The sequence below is a fragment of the Tachypleus tridentatus genome, chromosome 6, assembly GCF_004210375.1.
Source record: "Tachypleus tridentatus isolate NWPU-2018 chromosome 6, ASM421037v1, whole genome shotgun sequence".
Taxonomy (NCBI): Eukaryota; Metazoa; Arthropoda; class Merostomata; order Xiphosura; family Limulidae; genus Tachypleus; species Tachypleus tridentatus.
This window is the reverse complement of record NC_134830.1, coordinates 57,594,785-57,613,517: the sequence shown is the minus strand read 5'-3', so window position 1 is coordinate 57,613,517 and position 18,733 is coordinate 57,594,785. Positions and strand designations below refer to the sequence as shown.

The window sequence follows — 18,733 nt, the reverse complement described above, 5'->3', positions numbered from 1 at the left end:
TGTTAATCATTTGGAACATTACAGATATGTTTCGGTCTATTGACAGACTTAACATGTCGCCATCATCACCTGCTCAGATATCATGTTACGCAAGGAGTTTTTTTTTTTAATTTCGCACAAAGCTACACGAAGGCTATCTACGCTAGCCGTCCCTAATTTAGCAGTGTAAGAAGAATAGGGAAGGCATCTAATCATCACCACCCATCGCCAACTCTTGGATTACCCTTTTACCAACGAATAGTGGGATTGATCGTCACATTATAACGTACCCACGGCTGAAAGGGCAAGCATGTTTGGTGCAACGGGATTTGGTGCGAGGATTGAAGAAATAATGTTCCCTGAAGGAAGATGGTACAAGTAATTAAGTTCTTTTATGTCTCAAGTGTCTTAAATATGCGGACGAAACTGTATTTGTATAGGAAGGTAAATCGTATTGATCATCCCGACAATATCAATATTTTATCAAACTCTTTACCTTGGAATTAAGAGTTATAGTAACTAATAATGGGCCCGGCATGGCCAGGTGGTTACGGCACTTGCCTCGTAATCTGAGGGTTGCGTGTTCGAATCCTCCTCCCATAAAATATGCTCCCACTTTCAGGCATGGGGGTGTTATAAGTGACGGTCAAGCTCATTATTCGTTCGTAAAAGAGTAGCGCAAGAGTTGACGATGGACGGTGATGACTAGCTGCCTTCTCTCTGATCTTACACTGCAAAATTAGGGACGGCTAGCGCAGGTAGCCCTCGTGTAGCTTTGCGCGAAATGTAAAACAAACCAAACAAACAAAACTAATAATGCGTGAAATAAAGAACTCGAGGTTTCCGGGAAACTTCTTAGAAAAACCGCACACGTATTGTTAGATTAAATAAAACGATATTTTCCATTTTATATGAACAGGAACAGAAATTGTTAAATGAAATACATAAAAATGGCGCAGCGCTTCAGTCACATGATATTTATTACTCTCTTCAAACTTGTGAGGTTGAGCAAATGAAAAAAAAAAAAAAACAGTGACTGTTGCATTGTCCAAACTACTGTCGTGGTGGATGTATCAGCTGTACGCACCTCTGACCCGCTGTATCGATCCGAGTTGTTAGAGGATGAGCGCAAGCTGAGCATGCGCAGTGCATTGTTTTAGGTCTGCTGCTTTTCCGAGGTGGACGAATAGATTCGTCTTTCTGTTGACGCTGCAGCAGCTGTGACAATATGTGATTTAATATGTCTTGTTCACGCCAACAATGGCTGGTCAAAACATTCTGAGAAAATTTATGGACACATAAGAAGGATGACACTCGATCTTGAGTTTCTTCCGAAGAGGGACCTTTTTAGGGTACGTACACCATTTACTAATTTAACGAGTGCGGTTTTTAAATATTTTAAACTATTAAAAGAACCCAACATTCGTGGGTCAGAAAGCTGTTGGAAACTCTTGATTATTCATAGGAGTTAGGGGTATGGATATATTTATTGAGGTTATACCTTTATGAATCTTGTAATATTAGGGGGGAAAGAAATGGGACGTGTCATGCAAACGAACTCAAATACGTTTCACATTTAAAATATGATTTTACATGTATTTTAAAATAAAACGATAAGTTGGCAGGTAAAGTTTAATTTAACATCAGTTATATTTTTGAAAATAAACCGATAAATGTAGGTGAAGCTTCATTTAACATCAATAACTTCATAAGCATCAGAATTAACCACAGCACGAATAAAGTATAAATTATGTTTAGCTTAACCATAGGGTCTAACGATAGAGTTTCGGATTTTGGAACTATGGAGATGAGTTCAAATCCGTGCGTTACCATAAAATGTTTCCTCATTTTAAGCCGTGAATGCGTTATAAGAGAGGAAGACAGCCCCTTTACGTAAGTAGTAGTAGGTAGGGTGCTGCTGATCGACTTTCTGGTCAGTAATTTAACGTTAAAGACGGCGGCAGTTGGACTTAAAGGCTTTACAATAATTACAAATGACAGATGTTAACTATCTATAATAGTCCTACTATAGCGCTTATCGACTGATAATGACGTGAAATAATGTTGTTCATTTAAACATGAAGTAACATGGAATCACTTGTTAGACGCAATCTATCAGACATGCATGGTTAACGTCTATTCACGTAACAATCAGTACGTGTGGCCTTAGGAAAATACCAACAATGTTATTTTATTCAGTTAAAAGAGTCTATTACAGGTATGAAGTGGTTACTCCTAAAGCCTTGATAGGAAGCTCACCCTCCAATGGCAAGTCTGCGTTCTTATAACGCTAAAAATCGGGTTTCGATACCAGTCGTGGATACCGCAAAATAATTTATTATTCTACGATGCATCTTTTCGCTTATCAACCAATCAAATCTTACAATGTAGTTTTTCTATTTAAGTATTCTGCTAATTGTTACATTATAACGCCCCACGGCTGAAAGGGCGAGCAAGTTTGGCGCGACGGGATGCGAACCCGCGACCCTCAGATTACGAGTCGCATGCCTTAACGCGCTTGGCCATGCCGGGCCCAGGTGAGTTTCAAATTACCGGGAGTAAAATCTCCAGTCACCAACTGATAAGGGCCCGGCATGGTCAGATGTTAAGACACACGACTTGTAGTCGCAGGTTCGAACCCCGTCACATAAAACGTGAAGGCTTTATAATGTGACGGCCAAGCCTACTTACTATTCGTTGGTAAAAGAGTAGCCCAAGAGTTGGCGGTAGGCGGTGATGACTAGCTGCATTCCCTCTAGACGTACACTGCAAAATTAAGTACGACTGGCACAGATAACCCTCGTATAGCTTTGCGCGAATTTCAAAAACAAACAAACAAAGAAACTGATATAACAATTGCATAATCGAAACTTTGAAACTGTATAATAGGTTTCGGTAATCATCGTTGTTATAATGTTCCATTCTTTAGTTAGACACTGGGAAAACGTACCTAATACAAACACACACATAAAATGTATTTCTGAGAAATTCGAGACTCGATCTTCGCGGCAGACATGGAGCAGATCGTCTATAGTGCAGCTTGACGCTAAAAGAAACAAGCCTCTCAGCAAACATACACACACACACACACATATATATATATATATATAACGTATTAACAGCACTATAACTAAATATGATTTTTTTTTTTCAGGCCGAGCCTGGCTCAGTGATTGGCATTCTTGGCCGTGAATTTGACGGTCCAATGTTAGCGCCCCGTCACTGCTAAAGAATCACTTATGTAACATTGGATATGTGGTGGATACATTATAAGGATAGTTGTGAAAGCAATTTGTTTCGTTACAATAAAGTAGCCCAGGGAGTGGTTGCTGTCGACTCGCTTCCTTTTCTCTAATATTTGAACCCCGAATTAGGGACGGCTACGCGCAGGTGCATAGTTTATGTCTGAGTAGCTTTAAGCAAATATCGGAAGACAAACAACTAAAGCATTTCCTTCTAACTTTGTAAGGTTAATATGTGCTTTTACATCATTAAAACATTGTAAAATATAGTGGGCACGTGAAAATCATTATAAAATATGCTTTGATTTGGAAAAGTAAACCATTTTATATAAATACATTATGAAGTACTATTTGAAACTAGAAAGATGGATAGAATTTGAACCGTTTTTTAAAGTTAAACAAAAGTAAACTTCTGATCGTGCACTTACACAAATAATGCAAAATACGAGTGATTTATCATAGGGATGGTTAGTTAGTTAAGTAGTGACAGACCTGATATCAAATCATTGTTTTCAATGAACAGGATTCAAATCTCTAACTTTGTATTATAATCAGTTTACGAAATAACATCACACTTGTCCTTCATATTAACAGTTTCTTTGTCATTAGACTTTCCGTTAACAATACTAATATTTTTATTTTGGATTAATCAAAGACAAAGAAGATAGTATTGACACATATAATTAACTGGAAGAAAGGCTAAACTTCAGCATCTGTTTCTGTTAAAGAAAAACATCTATTATCTAGAGAAGAAACAGTTGAAGGACTTGAGGTAGTTTTTGCAGCGTAGTGAAAATGTGGTTATAGGATGATGAACAAAGTGGTTTAGAGATCACGGGAACAATATCATTTGAGGATGATGGTGACATTTTGGTTTCTAGATGATAGGAACATCGTGGTGTTAAGATAATTGTGACATTGTGGTTTTTAGCTGATAGGGAAATGGTGGTTTTCAGCTGATAGGAACATCGTGGTCTCAAGATGATGGCGACATTGTAGTTTCCAGCTAATACAGACATTGTGGTTTCTAGCTGATAGGGAAATGGTGGTTTCAAGATGATGGTTACATTGCGGTTTTTGGATGATGGATACATCATGGTTTCAAGATGATAGTTACATTGTGGTTTCAAGATGATGGTGACATTGTAGTTTCTAACTGATAGGGAAATGGTGGTTTCAAGATGACAGGAACATCATGATTTCAATCATCTGCAAATTACTTTTAATTTATTTTTTATCAGAGTAAGATGTTGCTTTATTTTTAATTCTTATATTATGAAATATTTACAATTTCAATGGATATTTCTGCATACCCACACATTCTTTAAGTTATTTACTACCCTTGTCTAATTCTTATTTTATATTTCTAGTTAATCAGCATGTTCATGTCATGTTTACTTGTTTATATTAAAGTCCATGAATAATAAAATTTTGGAATATTAGAAACTTAAAGACTTTCGGTTGTCAAACTGAGATATACCCATCAAGGTAGACAATATTTATAAACCTGGAAGATATTTGTCAGACTAGAAAACACCGCTTAATAATACCAAACTTAAAGACATCCATAAAACTGGAGGATATTTGTCAAAGTGAAACATATTAATAATATTGAAAGCTGTTCATTACGATGGAACATATCCAATTAGAAGACATCAGACAAGTAGAGAATGTAAATCAAACGAGAAAGTATCCATCAAACAGGAAAAAAAATCGTCAAACTTGAAGATACACATTCAATTGATTTTTGAGAACAATAAATTAAAAACAAAGACCCAGCTGAAGAAAACAACTAATAAATTAAAATTACTAATTTCTTACCATCTAGTTAATTTCCTTTTAGTCATGTTGGGAAACCTTAAATACTTATGTATCATCAGTGATTCTTGAGCAGATTTTACCTTGTGGCGCCTAACTTCTATCCATGAAGCTGTCCTGAGGTAAGCAGTGAAAGACTAAAGGGAAGGCAGCTAATCAACACCGTCTATCTCTAACTCTTTGGTTACGAGATTAATCGTAATGTTGTAACACCTCCACGGCTGAAATCGCAGGCATGTCCGGCTGCAGAGATTCGAAACCGCAACCCGCAGACTGCGTGTGGAGCGCTTTAACCATCAAACCGTGCCAGGTTAGTAATGCTGTGGTGATATGTTGATTATTTTATTGTGCATTAAATTTTGCCAATCTTTTTACCTAAATGGCAAGTCTCAGAGTCACATCTTTCATATAGCACGTGTGAACTTTATGAGGCTTACTATTATAACCCACTCTGGTGACTGCCCTTGATGATTACATTCCATTACTGTGGGTTAATGTCTAAGGAATCGTGTTTCAATCCATACTAGTTTTGGCAGATATTATTTGTGGGTCGCTTTCTTGATATATTGTTTTGTTAAGCTAGAAAAAAAAATGTGTCTCGACTTGAATAATACGCGAAGTAAATAACCAGGTCACAGACGCCTTCAGTATAGAGTTCAGGTGAAGCCAGTTTTAATTTTGAACTATTGACCGGATAAAAGGGCAACCACAAAGCAGCACGTGCTGTTACAGTGGCTTTGCCGAACTCTTTTAAAGCAGATAATAGAGTTCACTGTAACGTTTGTGATACGCTAACAGATGAAAAAGCAGAGCATGTTCCGTTGCAACACGTCTCGAACCTTGGATCTTATAACGTGCAGGGTGACAAATTAATGACTAGGTAACATATAGCATGTGAAGAATAAGCATGATACCGAGAAACGCCCAGCTATAAAAGTTTTTCACATTTAAATTTAAATTTTAAACTTACAAAAAGGTATTGTTTATTGAACTACTAACTGAAGTACCCGTCCCCTGGACGGAAAGTATGTAAATGCACGATTAATGAAAGGTTATCTTAGGACATGAAAAGTAGCTTCCCTTATATGTGTCTTAGCATGGCCAGATGGTTCGGGAGCTCGACTCGTAATTTGATGGCCGCGGATTCGAATTCCTGTCACATCAAACATACTCGCTTTTTCAGCTGCGGAGGCGTTATAATGCTACAGTCAGTCCTACTATTCGTTGGTAGAAGAGTGGCCCATGAGTTGGCGGTAGGTGGTGTTAACTCTTAGGTTGTCCAGAAATAAACGTCATAATTCTCACGGTGACATTTAAAAGCTGAATATTGAGTTAGTTACAAGGTGTCTAAATTGTGTGCTGTTTCAACTCTACTCAGAATAAGTTTCACAATCCCCAAGGCAGCATGGGTAAGAAGGACTTTCGTCTGATTTACCTCTACGACTCCAAACTTGGATGAAAAGCTACTGAAACTACAAGGAACATCAACCAGGCATTCGGCCATGGATATGTTAATGAACGTACAGTTCAGCGTTGGTTCCAAAGATGTCAACATGGAGACGAAAGTCTCAAAGACCACGAAGGTTGTGGAAGGAAGCCATCCTTAGATGAAAACACATTAATAGAAGCAGTTGAGACAGACTCTTGTACAACAGTACGTGAGTTTGCAGGAAAGCTAGGCGCAAGCAACTCAAACATTGCCAACCACATGAGTGCGATTGGATAAATGGGTTCCGCATGAGCTGACTGGAGATCAACAAAATCGACGTTATGAGACCTGTCAAGGTGACGCTCCAGAAATTGAACGAATTGGTAATCGAGGTTCTGCCTCATCCTCCTTATTCTCCAGACCTTTCTCCTACAGATTTTAATTTTTTCAAGCACTTTGACAACTTTTTTAACAATAAACGCTTTCAAGACGAGGCAGTTACAGAAAAAGCTTTCAGGGAGTTCATTGACCATAGAAACTCTGATTTCTATAGCAGGAACATAAACAGCATCGTTACATATTGAAAAAAGTGTGTTGAGCAAATGGTGCTTACTTTGATTAAAGCATGTTTTGCAACATTTGTTTATACTTTTCCAAATTTCGCAGTTCAATTCATTTCTGGACAACCTAACAGTTGCCTTCCGTCTATTTCTACACTACTAAATTAGAGACGGCTAGTGCAGATGCACTCGTACAGCTTTGCGCGAAATTCTACAACAAACAAACCCTTATGTGTAGTCGTATAAAACACGAAAACGCACAGGAACCGCAAAATGCAAAGATGAGAATTTGTATGTACCGCAACATGGACCTAATGAACCTCTAAACCAATTTTGGTGGAGATCCATCCACGCTCTACGAAGTAGTGACATAGATACACATCAGACAGTACTATTATATTTATATATACCAACTGATTCAGAAAAGAAGTAGAAACACTGTGTTTACAGAAAATAAGATAAACGATTAAGGAGAAAGTAAAAGAGACCCTGTGTGCTTATAGCAAATACTTCACCGAAGTGAACAATTTAGTATTTATAATTCCTATGTTTTTACCATTTCTGTATTTATGATATCAGGCCTCATATTATTTATAATTCCTATGTTTTTAACATTTCTGTATTCATGATATCAGGTCTTATATTGTTTATAATTCCTATGTTTTTAACATTTCTGTATTCATGATATCAGGTCTTATATTGTTTATAATTCCTTTGTTTTTAACATTTCTGTATTCATGATATCAGGTCTCATATTATTTGTGCATCAACAATCAAAATAATGAAAAATTGAGTTTACTCAGTAAACAACTCTAGTCAACTGGACGTATATCACATGGTGAGCGAAGATATTCTTGTTTTCGGAATTAAGCACAAAGCTACATAATGGGCTATCTATATTATGCTCACTACGGGTATCGAAACCCGGCTTCTGGAGGTGCAAGTCCGTTAATATGCCGCTGTGTCACTGGGGAACAATTAGCGAAGAAGATGGATAAAGAGATAAAGTAATACAGTAGAGGATAATGATATACTTTTAATCTCTGGACGACACTGTATGTTGACTGTCCAGTGATGTTGTGGATAAGACGGTAATGGCATACTCCATTGAGAAAATACACCATTCTTCTTTTCTTCTGACTTCGAGAGATTCGCATCCATGGTTTAATTTGACAGTTGGAGTTGATTACGAAGTGTATTTAATAAAGCAAACCTCAACAAATTTCAGAGTTAAGACTAACTTTAAACTGGAAGAGTTGACACAGAAGGTCTGCTTAAAAACTTCTTTTCAGCAGGCTAAGACGTATGAGCAGTTAGGAGCATAGGTTGTAGGAATCTACACAGAAAACCAGAGTAAACAATTTTTTGTCAGAGATCCAGGAAGTAAACATGAAAATTTAAGAGCTTGGAGAGGAGTAGGTGTCACAGAAGGCTTTACTGACAAATCAAACCTAAGTTGACAAGAGGGTAGACGTGAAGAGTTAGAAACTTAGAGAGGAGTAAGTGTCACAGAAGGTCCATTTAACAAACCTTCTTAGTAAAATAGAAGGTAGAAGTGAAGAATTAGGAGCTTAAAGAGGAGTAGGTGTGAGAGAAGGTCCATTTAACAGTAAAACAAGGGTAGACGTGAAGAATTAGGAGTTTAAAGAGGATTAGGTGTCCCAAAAGATACATTTAACAAACTTTCTTAGTAAAACAAAGGATAGACGTCAAAAATTACCAGCTTAAAGAGGAGTAGGTGTCCCAAAAGATACATTTAACAAACTTTCTTAGTAAAACAAAGGATAGACGTCAAAAATTACTAGCTTAAAGAGGAGTAGGTGTCACAAAAGGTACATTTGAAAAATCTTCTTAATAAAAAGTAGGATATACGTGAAGAATTAGGAGATTAGAGGGGAGTAGGTGTCACAGAAGGTCCATTTAACAGTAAAATAGAAGACAGACATGAAGAATTAGGAGCTCAAATAGGAGTAGGTGTCACACAAGGTCCATTTAAGAAACCTTCTTAATAAAATAGAAGGTAGAAGTGAAGAATTAGGAGCTTAAAGAGGAGTAGGTATTCCAAAAGATGCATTTAACAAACCTTCTTAGTAAAACAAATGATAGACTTCAAGAATTAGGAGTTTAGAGGGGAGTAGGTGTCACAGAAGGTCCATTTAACAAACATTCTTAGTAAAACATAGGATATACGTGAAGAAATAGGAGATTAGAGGGGAGTAGGTGTGAGAAAAGGTTCATTTAACAGTAAAACAAGAGTAGACGTGAAGAATTAGGAGCATAAAAAGGATTAGGTGTCCCAAAAGATACATTTAACAAACTTTCTTAGTAAAACACAGGATAGACATGAAATATTAGGAGCTTAAAGAGGAGTAGGTGTCACAAAAGGTACATTTAACAAACCTTCTTAGTAAAACAGAGGGTAGACGTGAAGAGTTAGGAGCTTAGAGAGGAGAAAGTGACACAGCAAGTTTGGTTCACAAACCTTTTCAGTGATATAGGAGGTAAAACGTGGATAGTTAAAGCTAAAATTATAAGAGATAACAGAGAAGGGCCACTAAAATAATCTTTCTCGACAGAACAGGGGTTAAGGTAAATACGTAGAATGACTAGCTTAGAATGGAGGATGTGATAGAAAAGGTTTGACCGAGTTTCGACACCTGTGGTGAGAAAAGCACATAGCTCATTGTATAACTTTGCGTTTGTATTATACAGAAACAAACATACAGAAGGTTTGATTTACACGTCTAATTATCAACATGTTAGAAGGGAAGCAATGAAATTTAAGAGCCTTTTGTGTATCTGGCCTTCAGTTTCATTGAACAATTTGTGCAGCAGTCGGTAGCATTACTTGATGTTTTAAACGATTATTCAGTAACTAAAACTGCAAATGTAAATTTTATTTTATTAATAGAAAACTGTATTTTAGATTTTCCTTCAATGAAATGTTTCATTTCTTTTGTTATTCTTGTTGCATTTGGATAGTGTATATAAAGTTGTTTGACATCTATCGTCAAAACATGCATACGTCTCTTGGTTGTGTTTGTTTGTTTAAAGTTAATCACAAAGCTAGACATTGGGTCATCTGTGAACTGCCCACCACTTGTATCGAAATCTGATTTTCAGGGTTATAAGTTTGCAGACATACCGTTGTGTCGCTGGGGAGGGGTCCGTGGGTTGTGAATACACAGGCTGAAAACCCTGAGCCTAAGGTGACTTACAAGTGCTATGGTGCCTAAAATTTTCCTCTTCTAGAAGAGTCGGACTGCCATACTTTCAGCCACGAAGTTTTCCCACTCTACTATTACAAAAAAAAACCAGCAAAATATGAAGGAGTATCTGTAGCGTTGAATCGCATTGGTAAAGTAAGATAAAGTGTTGTCTTGCATTGAAAAAGTCAGGCTACTTCATAACAATTAGCAGATGCAAACTTGAGACAGTGAACAAATGTAAGTGGGTTTCTTGTCATCACACATTACTTCACCACGGCTATTATACGAGAGGTGTAAGTCTTTTGTGTTTCTTTGTGTACTGTGTTATCTGTTTAAACTCCATTATGCCCAAACTTACCTACATTTCGACATTGTTAACCGTACACGTTCGTGCGATCCTAACGAAACTAAAGAAACGTAAACCATAAAATATCATCAATAGAAGAAATGACATTTATTTCATCCAATAGTGCAGAAAGGAAAACTAATATCTAATTTTGTGAAGATAAAACTATCCAATAATTTTAACCAGTATACAAACATTACCCACAATTTACAGGAAAAAAAAACTACGGAGAGCCATGTTAAACTCGAAATATAAAAAACTAAATGACTTGCAGAAACAAAAACAACAAAAAACCTCTTTGTTAACCTGAAGATGACCTAAGAACGTCGAAACATTGTTCTCTGCTTCATTAATAAAAGTGTTAATACCCATACGAGTCTTCCTGAGACACAAATGTAAAAAGTTGTTACACAGAGTCTTTCCTCGAAATTGTAAACAAGATCATTCATACGGTTTTATGTCTAAAAAGTACCACAAGTCATGTACACAGGACTCACTCGAAACACGTTACTGAAAAGAAAACCGACCTGCCAAATGAAAAACTGTCTGAGCGGAATCTCTCACGGAAAGAAACAAAAAAACCCGGTTATATGTGGTCTTATTGTCTTCTCGAATGTTCGCAAAATTTCGAGCAGTTGTTTACCATCCTGCAGTGATATTACATTTCACGAATGCCATAGATCATGTCGTGAAAGTTCTCTCAAGAGATTTATTGGTGTTACAGGTGATACTTGTAACCTAAGTTAAACATCCGCAGTGTCTAGAAAACCGCGCCAAGGAGAATTTATTGTCAAGCCCGGAAACTGACACCACCACGCGAAAATATGATATTTTTGTGGAATGGGCAAAAAAGTACAATGGAATTTATTCTGTACCATTCACAGATACCTTCCCCTCGGAACTGTCGTCTGCACACGGTTGATGGACTCTGTGAATAATATAAAGAGGCTTCCTGCAGTTGCTGTGTTTGTTTATTTAATTTTTGGTATTTGAGCAAAGTTTCTTGGCTAAACGTTTGGGTGTGAAACGAGAAAAGAGGCGGAAGGCAGTTATTCAACACACCCACCGTCAACTTTTCAGCTACTCCTGTCTTACTGAAGAGTGAGATTCTAATTTACCTTTATAACATATCCACAAACCGAAAGTGCATAACGAGATTTTTTTATTGTAGTGACGGAATGCAAACCATGGACAAGAAGATTCATAGTCCAGTGCATTATCTATAAGGCCACACCTGACACACCTGCAATGGAAATTGTGTTGCAGAGCAATAGTCTAACAATAAAGTCATCCACAAAGAAAAATATAAGTGGCGGAAGGAGGGAATGTAAGACCTACAGCTAAAGCCTGAAGACTTGTTTGTTTGTGTGTTTTTAAATTTCGTGCATAGCTAACGAGGGCTATCTGTCCCTAATTTTGTGGTGTAAGACTAGATGGAAGACAGCTAGTCATCACTACTCACCGCGAACTCTTGGATTACTCTTTCACCAATTAATAGTGGGATTAACTGTAACTTATAACGCCCCCACGACTGAAAGGGCGAGCATGCTTGGCGTGACGGGGATTTGAACCCACGACCCTCAGATTGCAAGTCGAGCGCCCCTAACCATGTCGGGCTATGTATATTTTGCAATATTATATTTGTAGTTTCTTTGATAAAATTATGTTAAATAAGAGGTCTGAACTGTGTTCAGATAATTTTTATTTAGTTATGTCACATTCCTTAAGTTCTAGGATGATGCAAAACGCTTGGTCATAGCTGCAGGCAACCATCCTAGCGAAGGTCGCAAAAATTATTCTGTGCGTCACATTTGAAGGTTTTATCTTTCATTTCAGTTGAAGATGTAAACTCATACATTTTAAACATACAAGAAATAAAATATGTAATTTAATTCAGTGTAATTATATTTTGTATGACAAGAATTTGTAGAAGGTTTGTTTCTGTGTTTGAAGTTTAGCACAAAACTGCATAATGGGCTGTTTGTGCTTTGTATTGAAACCCAGTGTGAGGTACTTTTTTCATTGGCTTCAGGTAGGTATTCCAATCTAAAGTATCTTAAGCGAATGTTTTATATTATTTTAATGAGATATAAAATATATACCTTATACAGGACGATGTTTAAATTGTGGATGTTTACGTTTATGTCACTGCAGAGATACATACTGTTTATATTTGTTTCTTGGCCCGGCATGGCCAGGTGGTTAAGGCGCTCGATTCGTAATCTGAGGGTTGCCGGTTCGAACCCCGTCGCACCAAACACACTCACCCTTTCAGCCGTGGTGGCGTTATAATGTTACGATCAATCCCACTATTCGTTGATAAAAAGTAGTCCAAGACTTAGCGATGGATGGTGATGACTAGCTGCCTTCCCTCTAATTTTACTCTGCTAAATTAGGGACGGCTAGCGCAGATAGCCCTCGTGTAGCTTTGCGCGAAATTCAAAAAACAAAAAAAATAATGAAAAATACAATAAACAATAATAAAATATTAATTCCCAAAATAAATAAATTAATAGTATCTTCACTGAACAATCTTTTGTATCATGACAACGTAAAACTGTGAAACGGGGTTTTCTGTGTTGTACCTACCATAGGAAACGAGCCTTGAATTCAAATTCAGTGTTATCAACCCTCAGGATCACCGCTGAGCCACTAAAGAGAAACCAGTAGCCCCTAAATATAAGTAAGAATTTTCTTTACATTTCATTTACCATTTAATGTTTATATATAAAAATGTTTTGAAATTATTAGTAAATATTTAGATAAAAAAAGCTTTAAAAAGCAAAGGTTGCTAAATTGATCCAATTTTGGATATAAAAAAAATGATTAAGATGCATAATATATTAATAAACTGGTGGAAGAGACTGAAAGGACTACTGTTGTGTGCTGAAGAGCAAATTATGCACAGTGCAAATAGTTTATAACTATGAACTCATAAGTCAAATACAATCTGAGATTTTAAAATGTATTTTCTTCTTTATTTCACTTCCAAACGCACGATGTCCGAAAATTACATCTACTGGTGTTTCGTAGACACCAATCCCAGAACCTCTTTAGAGTGATTATTCAATTTCCATTTAATCAAGGAAAATGTATTATAGTATGCACAGAATATAATGTTACCGTGATACGAGCTCGAAATGAATTTCAACAAATCCAGGTATAAGAGTTAATAAGTTCTTTGACACAATTTCCGGACTTTCCGTATTTTACTGTACAACCTACTATAATTATAGATTTATTGATTAACCTATGTAAAACGGTGATTATGAACTCCATTGAATTGAATAGAGTTACTTTATTTTATGAGATAGTGAACAGTAGTTTTGGCATAATGTTACTTGTGCTATTGGTATAATGCTAAATATAACAAAAGTATTATATTAACTTTACTGTTGACATAATGTTACTTTTAGTATTGGGATAATCTTACCTTTAAGATTAGTATAATGCTATATTAAGTACTGGTATAATGTTAGCTTTACTATTGGTATAATTTTAATTCTACTATTGGCATAATGCTACATTTAAGATTAGTATAATGTTAACTTTAGTATTAGAATAATGTTACCTTTTATATTTGTATGCTGTCGCCTTCAGTGTCAGTTTAATATTACATTTAGCATCAGTATAATACTACCTTTAGAATTAGTATAACGATAACTTTAGTGTTGGTGTAATGTTACTTTTAGTGTTAGCATAATTTTACCTTTAATATTAGTGTAATGATAACTTTAATATTAGTGTAATGATAACTTTAATATTAGTGTAATGATAACTTTATTATTGGTATTTTGAAAAGAAACAGCATCTTACGTGACGCATAGATTTATCGATCAGGTCAAAGACTTGTAAAATTGACCCGTATCAGTTTTTAATTTAGAACTACTGATTAAAGGATTGGTTTGGTTTTTGAAGTTCGCGCAAAGCTAGCCATCACCATCAACCGCCAACTCTTGAGTTACTTTAATAATAAAGGTGGATACTCCATTTTATGTAAGATACTTTGAAATCGTGTGTATCAAGGAACCAGTATACGACTTGAAAACATACCAAGTACTAAGAATATAGAAAAATTGGACAATAAGAAAACTGCCAAAGCAACCACAGTCATCAGAAGAGTTCAAAAGAAAAGAAACAAGCAACGTATCAAACCTATTGAAGTTTTGAAGAGTAAAAATTCGAATGTGGTTTTACAGGAGTTGAAGGAAGTGCAGAAGAAAGAAGCTTCATTGCAGTAGTTCCAGACAGGAAGTCAAACACAAAAGAAAGAGGGAGAAAGACTCAAAAAAAGAGAACCGTAAAGAAGTATTGAATCGAGCTTATCAAGACAATTTTAGCAGGGAAGAGAACCATATATTTTACGAGAAGAGACCATATAGTGTTTATAATACCCTTATAATAAGTATAATGTGAATAATTTGTTGTACATACACTGAACTAATTCCGGATATATATATATATATATGATTTTGGAAAACAAGTGGAGTGCGTGCCTTTCATTTATAGTTGAATTTATCGCCAACACTCACAGACACCTACTAAAGAAGAATTGAATAGGACTACGAAAGGAAAAACACGATGATAAATATAAGTTTTTCATATATCTGTCCTTTCTTCCAGTACTATCAATTAAAATTAAATTCAGATGTGCTGAAAAGGTTTGAGGTAGATGAATCTTTGCCTATTCTCCATATCTGTATGCATAATTTAGTTAAATTGTAACAAGTGTTTTATATGTTTAATTAAGTATAACATTACAGGTTTAGCCCGGTATGGCCAGGTGGTTAAGGCTCTCGACTCGTAATCCGAGGGTTGTCGGTTCGAATCCTTGTCACACCAATCATGTTCGCCCTTTGTGGCCTTTATAATGTGACGGTCAACCCCACTATTTATTGGTAAAAGAGTAGTCCAAGACTTGACGGTGGGTGGTGATGACTAGCTGCCTTCCCTCTGGTCTTACGCTGCTAAATTAGGGATGGCTAGCGCAGGTAGTCCTAGTGTAGCTTTGCGCGAAATTAATAACACACCAAACCTTATTCACTATTAATTATAGTGGTGTAGGGAATAAAAAATTGTGGAAACAGATACTTAATTGTACTTTAATAAGTTGTCAGCTCCAATTACTTGTACCTTAATATTAGTTGAAACTTTTCATCCAGTAACTAAAACCGTTTAGCAGTTCAGTAATAATATATACTACGTATCTTGTCTATCGGTGGGACAGCGGTAAGTTTACGGACGTACAACGTTAAAATACAGAGTTCGATTCCCCGAGATGAACAAAGCACACAGCCCAATGTGATCTTTGCTCCAAAATAAACAGTCAAAGCTGCTTCATTGTATAGGTTTGCTGCTTCTACTTTTGATTGTTTTTATTTATGTTCTAAATCTGCCAACCATGAACACCATTCTTATCTTGATTCTAATTGGCCTTTATCTTACAGAGCATAGATTTTAGAGCCAGCATAACATCCTGGTTGAAGTCAACAAGTGCATAAGAATTAGATGAAAACTTCATATACCCATAACTTTCTTTTCTGTTTAATTTTTTGTCGCTTAAAAAGAAACGTTCCAATTTCTTTTTTCTTTTTTTTATTGATTTGCATCGGTAGATAAATAAATATTCTCGATAAAGCAAAAATAAAATAATCAGTTTACGTAATGGAATAATAATAATAATAAAATCTTGAAAAGTAGAAAGCAGTAAAGAAACGTTCTGTTTAAAAGTAAAAGTAAAAACAAGCTAAACGTCTCGTGTTCTTGTTATTCTCCTATGCGGAGAAATTGGTTGCTATGGAAATACTGCATTGCAGCAGTAGCCACTGTGACTTTGAGAAAATTTAAACGACCTGTTGCAGGAAACCGACAATCAGCAAGCTTGACACTGCACTTCATAATAAGATTATAGACAATTATATTTTGATTTCGGTTTCTTTCTCGCTGTTTTCTTTATTTCAAGAGCAACCCTACTAGAATGGTATTAGAACCCCTGGCGTAAGAGTTTCCGATAAGCTCTTCTTATGTAATGTTTATTCATTTTAATAAAATCGTTGTATTTTCTTATATTTTATTATATTTTTAAAAAAGATCGACAAGTTCGTAAAACATTTCACAAACATATTTATATATTATAAATCAAAATGCTAAAGAAAGATACAGTTGGTTTTTCAGTGTGGGGTACATAATGCACCGTCTTTTGTATCCAGTTCCTAGTACATAAAGTTAAAACGTGACTTGGATATTCTGAAGAGTGTAGTAAGATTTACCATGCCATAGAGTCGACTTCATTTAGAAATAATGTACTGAAATCCTCCCTAGTCGCTCGTATTATCTGTATATAGTTTCATTTTGTTGGCCAGTTTTAATTTCACACTATTAGTATTCAGTCCCATTCTGTTTAGGAAATTACACTTGTAATATCCGAATCTTGTTATATTCTATTCATTATGATAAATTCGTCATATCTGCCTTCAGTCCCATTCTATTTAGTAAGATATGCTCCTGTATTTGCATCTAGTCCCATACTCTTTAGGAAGCTACACTCTAATATCTGAATCTAGTCCTATTCATCAAGCGTAGCTTGAAATATCCGTATTACACCCCTTTACATTTAGCACCTTAAGATCGCTATATCTGTATTCAATCTCATTACATTTAATAAGCTGCTTACATAATATCTGAATCCACTTCTACTCTATTTATGAAGCTAAAGCCGTAATATCTGAATGCAGTACATTTCTGTTCATCACGTTACGCTCGCATTATCTGCAGCCAGTCCCACTGTATTGATCAAGCTACGCTCGTAATAATTGTATTATATACCATAATATTCTACCCCCAACTAATAGTTTCGTCCAGATACACTTCGTGTATTCTATAGCTACATGTTAAGGCCCATTCATTTTACTCTCGCTGTTTATGTTAAAATAAACTTCTTAAGTCTAGCGTTTCTTCCAAGTATACAAAATACCTCGTTTGTTCCTGTAATTGTATTGATCGCGGCACATTTGGCACGGAATGTTGTAGGATGTCTACGTTATTTGCACTGTAGACTTGTTAATGGCTTCCTTTGAGATGTTATTTTCGCGTATCTATCTAAAGAAGCACAATTTGAGCTTTTTTCGTTTTTTGTGTTACAAAAAACAAACTATTTCCATGTTCTATATGTCTAATTATTACAGTTCATACCACACCTCTCATTAATCTCAACCTCTATTGTATGAGATATAAATAAAGGTTAAATTCCACATAGTTAACTTTTTTTAATATAACTGACACAGCTGCAGGCTGATTACGTAGTGCGTGTGCATGAGCAATAGTATATCCGCACGTGATATGAGGTTAGGTTATTTCTTGAAAACTCACAGAGCGTGCTCATAATCATAGAATATGGCTACTAGTGTATTGCTACCTCGTTATAGTGTTGTAAAACTGTTATTGTTGTTACTTGTAATTGCCAAGGATATAAGTAGAACGAAAGAAAAAACGATTTTATCAAGAAGCGTAATTCAATCATATGCATTTGATCTTGCATAAGGTAGTGGCAGAGATATATCTGTCTAACAATGTCAGTCAATCAGTCAGATTGAGAAATGTGTGGTTCTGTGAATTTTTTATTTTACTCTACTGACTTTTTCAAACACTTTCATGGCTTTCTAATTTGCAGTTGGTTTGTTTTCTGCTCAACAAATGCTTATAAAGTTGTGTTTACGTGCTGTTTGTAGTATGTTTCAGATTTTAATTTGCATTGCACACTTGCCCCATTCCTACTAAAAGTACTACCATATTTATGATATTACATCCTACCTTATATCAACATTCCCTCCTTCCTTTGTCATATGTACGTTTTGCCCCTTCTTACATCAATAGACCTTGCTTTCTTTTTGAATATAAATTTCACCCATAGTACATTAAAATACATGCTTTGTTTGTTATGTGCACATTACACCTCTTGTTACATCAATGCACACTGCTTTCTTCGCCGAATTTACATCCATGTTATATTAATATACCTTGCTTTATTTGTTGAATGTATATTACACTCATATTACATCGATATACATTGTTTCCTTCGTTTAATGTACACACATGCAACACCAGTATACCTTATTTCTTTTTTACATGTACAATACACCTGTTTTGGATCA

General features: G+C 35.8%; 1 protein-coding gene across 2 annotated transcripts in view; it reads left to right on the top strand.

The window, feature by feature from the left end:
• The first annotated feature begins 1,162 nt into the window (after positions 1-1,162).
• LOC143252593 (putative G-protein coupled receptor CG31760) overlaps positions 1,163-18,733 on the top strand; it is a 67,755-nt gene continuing 50,184 nt past the window's right edge. The window contains exon 1 of one of the 2 annotated variants that reach the window (XM_076504957.1): positions 1,163-1,331. In XM_076504957.1, the coding sequence (XP_076361072.1) occupies positions 1,287-1,331 (45 nt within the window). In that variant the 5' untranslated portion in view covers positions 1,163-1,286. The remainder of the gene's footprint in view (positions 1,332-18,733) is intronic. The other variant, XM_076504956.1, reaches the window with a different exon arrangement.